At 40.5% G+C, this 6,672-nt stretch overlaps 1 protein-coding gene across 1 annotated transcript; it reads right to left on the bottom strand.

Moving 5' to 3' along the window:
- Window positions 1-1,228: 1,228 nt before the first annotated feature.
- On the bottom strand, window positions 1,229-5,670 carry LOC111688331. The gene is made up of 2 exons (XM_046955192.1): window positions 3,915-5,670; window positions 1,229-3,855 (listed from the first exon to the last, which is right to left on the bottom strand). Exon 1 carries the CDS (start codon window positions 5,282-5,284, stop codon window positions 4,070-4,072), a length of 1,215 nt encoding a protein of 404 aa, XP_046811148.1. The 5' UTR covers window positions 5,285-5,670; the 3' UTR covers window positions 1,229-3,855; window positions 3,915-4,069.
- Window positions 5,671-6,672: the final 1,002 nt, after the last annotated feature.

Here is a 6,672-nt window from a genome sequence, read left to right as displayed (position 1 = left end):
AACAACGTACACTCTAAATAATTTTCTAGAATGCATAACAATTAAAGTAAATAAGTTAATCTTGTTTTATACTTTTTTTGTAAATTTTAATTAGAAATGTTGTTTCTATGTGAAGAAATTATCATTATTAAGTACATTGATTACACATTGTTTATAAATATTCGCATTTTACAGTAATGCAATTTAATCTTCAAAATTAAAAATAACCAAATATTTTTTCCAGTGCAATTTCAATTAAAAAATGCTAATAGTGTGTGTAGTGGTGATTTTTTTTATCTGTCTCTCTATCCGCCGGTATTTGACTTAAATTAATTAAGCTTTTTTAAAGGAAGTCCATAACATTACCTCACAAAAGTATTCGAATTTTTCTTGTATTTCACATTTCATTATATTATTGGTTGGTTGGTTTACGTGGTAGTTCACTACACGCGAACTGTCAAGTAGAATCAAAGAGACCCCGTTTTGACCGGACCACTCCACTCGTCAGATGTTGAATTTGTAGTATTAGATCCAGCCCGTAGCTGTGAGAAATCTGAGGATATCATTAAGCCTAAAGACAGATATCTCGCCAAGGTTAGATATGAAGTAATTGCCAAGGAAGCGGTTTCTCTTTACGGCCAGAGCAGGGCATTCACAGAGGAGATGGAAGACCGTTTCTTCCTTTTCCCTGTCTTTGCAACTGCGACAGTGATCATTGAAAGGGAGCCCAAGCCGACTTGCGTGTCTGCCTATTACCCAGTGTCCTGTTATTACTGCTATCAGCCTCGATATGTCCCGCCTACTTCGATTTATAAGGTGTCTTGTGCGTTTCTCATTGAAGGAGGGCCACAATAACTTGGCCCCTTTACATGTGTCTAGGTTATTCCATCTATTTTCAGCTTTTTGAAGAAAGAATCTGAGGATATTGCTCTTGATATAACTTAACGGAGTTGCTACTGGAACGGCGTCGGAGATATCAAGAGCAGATCCCGTTCTTGCAAGCTCATCTGCCTGTTCATTACCGTAGTAGTCCCTATGCGCAGGGACCCAAACAAGGGTAATGTCAGACAGCCGACCCAGCATTGACAGATCCTTCTTGCATTGTCTGACTAATAAGGAAGTAGTAGTATAAGAGTTTAGTGAGAGAAGTGCCGCTTGACTATCGACAAAGATTCCTATGTTGCCGCGAATATTGAGGTCATGTAACACCCTACAGGCTGACATTATCGCAAAAATTTCAGCCTGAAAGACACTACAGTTGTTGGGAAGACGATGGGATATACTTACCCCAGCTTCTTCACAAAAGACACCAGAACCAACGCCGCAGTTCATTTTAGAACCATCTGTAAAGATTCTGGTGGTATATTCGCTCGGTAGATTACCTCTACACCACTCGCTCCTGGAAGGAACTCTGACTTTGAAGACTCTATCAAAGTCCGTGTGTGGGGTAATATAGTCGGATGGTTGGTTCAAGATTGGAGGTAGCAAGCTTAAAATCTTAGCGTGTCCATATGTTCTTGATATCCAACTTCCGGATGAGTTAAGTCTTACTGCGCTACAAGCAGATATGGTCATTATGTGCAGATCTATGGGTAGGATATGCAATATAGTGTTCAGAGCTTCTGAAGGACTAGTTCTTATGGCACCTGTTATCCCAATGCATGCTGATCTCTGAACTTTGTATAGTTGATCCACAACAAATTTCTTCTTAGTTGAAGTCCACCATACAAGAGATCCGTATGTAAGAATAGGACGTACTATGGCTGTGTACATCCATTTAACTATGTTGGGACTAAGTCCCCATTTCATTCCAAACATCTTACGACAGGTATAGTAGGCGACCGTTGCCTTCTTGACTCTGTGCTGGATGTTGAGTTTCCATGATAATTTGGAGTCTAGAATAGTTCCTAGATATTTGGCATTGTTTGATAAGGGGATTTCGCGGTTTTTTAACCGTGGCAGGTTGAAGCTTGGAATCTTGGTCTTTGTTGTGAATAGTACCAGTTCTGTCTTACTTGGATTTACTCCTAGACCACTGTCTGTGGCCCAATTACTGAGTAGCACCAGAGCACCAGACATAATATCGCTAATCACGTCTGGGAACATTCCTGATACCAGTATCACAACGTCGTCCGCATAGGCAACGACCTTTATCCCTCTGTTGTCCAGTTCCTTAAGAATCGTATTAACAACGATAAGCCAAAGTAGTGGAGAGATTACACCGCCCTGAGGTGTGCCTCGTTCAACTCGTTTGGACTTAACGCTGTTACCAAGACTTGCAGTAATAATTCTAGATTTCAACATAGTTACCAACCAGTTGCTGATATATTCTTCAACATCCAGATTAGCGAGAGCTTGTTGAATTGCAGAAGTATTTACGTTATTGAAGGCACCTTCTATGTCTAAGAAGGCTCCCATAGTGTATTGTTTGAATTCGAGGGATCTTTCTATAACTCTTACAACCTCATGTAGAGCTGTCTCAGTAGATCGTCCTTTAAGGTAGGCATGTTGACTGGTTGAAAGCCGTGATGAGCTCTCTAGCCGTTGCCTAATATGTGAGTCGATGAGTCTTTCCAGCGTTTTGAGTTGAAAAGATGAAAGACTAATTGGACGAAAGTCCTTCGCATTTTCATGACTCCTTTTGCCAGCTTTGGGAATAAAAACGACCTTAACCTTTCTCCAGTTTACCGGAACATGGTTGAGAGAGAGGCTGAGCGTGTATATTCTATGAAGCCAGGGGATGATATATTCTTTTGCACTTTGTAACATCTTTGGCAAAATGCCATCAGGCCCTGGTGATTTGAAAGGGGAAAAACTATCAATCGCCCATGAGATTCTATCATAAGAGATGATATTTTCATTGATTCCCGTTAGAGTCCTACTGTCAGTGAAGATTTCCTTGACAGCATCTTTGCAGCCAGGGAAGTGAGTATTCAGTAGGATGTCAAGAGATTCTGCCGAGGATTCTGACCAAGTGTCGTCCTTCCTCTTAATATAGGTTGGATTAGATTGGCCTTTAGCAAGAATTTTGCTAAGTCTAGCAGAATCCTTTGTGTTATCTATAGATTCGCAGAAACTTCTCCATGAGGTTCTTTTTGCGAGTGCTATAGCTTTCTTATAAACTTTTAGTTTGTCGCGGTATGGCTGCCACGATTTATTGTTGTAGCATGTGTTAAAGGCCCTACGTGTTTCCTTACGTAGCTTAGATAGTTCCGAATTCCACCATGGAGGGAAGCTTTTCTTTGCCTTTGTGATTGGACAGGAGACTTCGAAAGCCTTACCTAAGACTTTGCTAAAGTGTTCTTCTATCTTTTCAAGCCCAGTGATTGAATCATCAACCACTGGAGTTTTCTTGAGCTTATGTCTAAGGATCCCTTTATATTTGAACCAATCGGTTCTTCTTGGGTTCCTATAGACCATTTTTTCCGTCGAGTTTTGTAATATAATATCGAAGAGGATCCAATTGTGATCTGAAAAAGATTTTTCATTGGATACCCTCCACCTATCAACTGATATTTTAGATCTGTCGCTAATGAGTGTAATGTCCAGTACTTCCTCCCACCCATTATAATTATCCGTACTTGGAAAAATGAAAGTAGGTTTGTTGCCAGAGTTACATATGTTTAGGTTGTTAGTATTAATGAAATTGAAGATTGACTCACCCCTTTCATTAGTTTCGCTGCTACCCCAGATTGTATGCCTTGCATTGGCATCACAGCCTAGGATTATGTCGTCAGATGTCTCAATTACGGCCAGGAGATCGCTCACTTCGTCTGGTGGTGCTGTCTTCTCATGTGCCATATAGCTTGAGGCAATCATGAAGCTTCTGTTGTGCGGTAGCTCGACCTTTGCGACTGTTAGGTCTTCTGAGCTAAGCTGTGTACAAAGAAAAATGTTAATCGATTTTTTAGCAATTAGACATGATCGTGGCCTACCATTACTTCTTGCATATAGTATGTTGTATGTAGATGCTGGGAACCCTTTAACTTCTGAGTCCGTGACCCAGGGTTCTTGAACCAGGCAAATGTCCAGGTTTTCCTCGGCTAGGAGAACCCGTAGATTGTCTGAAGCACACTTTGAGTGCTTCAGATTAATTTGCACTATCTTTAGTGCCATTGTCAGGTTTAATAGGTGGCTCGGAGAGTTTCATGCCAGTGAGCAGAGAGTTGGCAGCTTCCATCTCATCCGTCTCTTCACTCCCCGATTTTGTCGGCCGGAACACCTTTACTTTGGCGCCCCTCACCCCAAAGAACAGCCTAAAGCCCACCTTCTCCAGCTCAACGGAGCCAGCTTCTGTGATGGCGAGAATTAGACATGTGTGCCCTTCGCCTTGTTCTGTGCGGATGATAGCCCAGTCATTCATGTGTATGTTGGGATTCTGCCGTTTGAGGCATTCCAACATCTTGGGTGCTTCGGCGCTCATCTTTGGTAACCAAACTCTTGCACGAGGTCTCATTGGAATTTCCTCAGCAGGGATTAGTTTAAGGCTTAAACCTACCCATGCATCTCTAATCTTAGTGATGCATTTGTTGAGGAACCCCTTTGAGAATTCGTCCAGGCATTTGATCACCCTGTATCCCCGGTGAATCTCACTGGAGTCAAAACGGGGTACCTTGTCGTCTTTGTTAGTGAGCAAGTGTTCCATAACGAGCTCAGTTAATTTAGACTCAATGGCACCCCATTCTGTTACTACAGGGTTGATGGCCCCATCTTTTTCAGTAACCAGAGCCATTAGGAGGTGGTCCTTCACCACTTCGTTAAATGGTCTTCTGGCAGTTGTCGTGATGGCTACAGGTCCCGGAGTGGTTTTGCCTTCTATTACCTTCCTCCTTTTTGGCGATTTACCATCCTCAACCTGTGAGCGGTTTCGCTTGGACCTTTCGGTTTCAGCAGCCATTTTGGATGTGCTGGGTGCGGTCTCCAAAAACTTTTGGTACTCATCCACCACAGCTTGATATTTGACGCGATCATCTTCATCGCGTTCATGAGGTGTACCATTAGCAGCATTCTTGGCAATCTTGTCGAGAATGAAAACAGCCTTGGTATATCTAGCTTTGAGGATGTCTTTCTGACTTTTCCTTTTTGGCCTTTTTTTCCTCGAATTGTCGCCAGCCTTGGCGTCGGATTGAGGAGTATTTGTCGGGCTTTTTGAGGGTAGGAGAGTGCTATGTCTTTCATTCCCACTACCTGAAGGACTCACTACCGTCTCTTGACTAGAGGCGAGAAGTTCGTCCTCGGATGAGGATCCAATCTCATCCTTTCTTCGTTGTTTTTGTTTTTGTTCTTTTTCTGTGTTATTTTCCATATGTTGGTCCCACGAGTAGGCACGTAAGGGAAGAGACGATCCATGCAGTGACGGCGTACATGGACTAGACTAGGATTTACAACCGGCCCGTGTCGTGGCACCGGAGGGGAGCTGTTAGTGACTAATCTTCTTTAACCACTGATTAGCCATTCAGATTCTCGGCACTGCTACCAACCACCTTAACCTTACAAGTGGGGGATGGGGATGGGGAGGAGACGGGATTGTTTATAGGAAAATTGGGAATTGAGGATAGGAGGGATAACCTTTGGTCATGAAGGCTTTTGAGTTCAGTGTCTTCCAAATACAAAGGGCTTATGCCGAGTGTATTTGCAATGCAAAAGAACCACAGCCAACACTAAAGCCACCACATCGCGGCAAGATTGTTATCCAGGTATACGAAACATACAATTAGAATCAAATGTTTTTTTTTTTTTTTTTTTTTTGCTTAAAATTGTTTAAAGGGTTACTATCAACCGAAGGGATATATTTTTGGCTCATTTGGGCCACAATTTTGGGGCGATTGTACCATCTTTATAAGTAATATGATTAAAATGTCGGTTTTTGACCACATATTAATTTAATTGTCATTTTTTCCAAGATAAATCCAAAATTTAAAATTGAGATTTATTAGACTCCTTGAGGTATCTAAAAGTAATATATTTTGTTGTAAGGATCTGTACTTAAACGTTCCATGATGTATTTTTGGGATCGTTCTTCTGTTTCTAATTAAATTATCTTGATCTTAAGCCCCTTTTCGTTCCAGTGGGATCGATATTTTCCGGCAATGTTGGCTAGTATATATTCATGTAGATATTAGCACATATATATTTTCAATTTCCCTGACATTGTAGCGGAATACAACTCCAAAACATGCCTTAACAAAACGTCATCCTCTACAGTAGATTTAAGTTTTTACTACTTATAATTTTCACGCTTATGTTGCCCATTACAATAACACTGTAAGTCAAAGATTTTTGGTTTATTTTTATCATCATGAATAATATTTAACCAGATATCAGTATTTTGGAGTTAGACCATAATGATATGGAAAAATTCAGCCTGTAATCCATTTGTTATAAAAAGAACGATTCTTCTATATTGAATGGCATTTATTCGAGGCATGTTTTGGAGTTGTATACTTCTACAATATACTGAAAACTTAAAATTTATAAAAGCTGATATCTAAAAGAATACATACCAGACAACTTTCCCCGAAAATGTTTTACCCTAGTATTATAAAAATGGACTAAGGTTCTAATAAGTTGAATTAGCTACAGAAGAATGATCCCATTAATATATCTTGGAACTCTTAAATACAGATTCCATTAAGTCCCAATATTGAATTTTGGTTTTATCTCTGGAAAAAAGTAGAAAAAAATACAAATATT

This window comes from Lucilia cuprina, chromosome X (genome assembly GCF_022045245.1).
Source record: "Lucilia cuprina isolate Lc7/37 chromosome X, ASM2204524v1, whole genome shotgun sequence".
Lineage (NCBI taxonomy): Eukaryota > Metazoa > Arthropoda > Insecta > Diptera > Calliphoridae > Lucilia > Lucilia cuprina.
This window is presented reverse-complemented; position numbering and strand designations above follow the sequence as displayed.

Coding starts and splice junctions, on each gene's coding strand:
- LOC111688331 (XM_046955192.1), bottom strand. CDS start 5,284: ATGGAAAATAACACAGAAAAAGAACAAAAACAAAAACAACGAAGAAAG.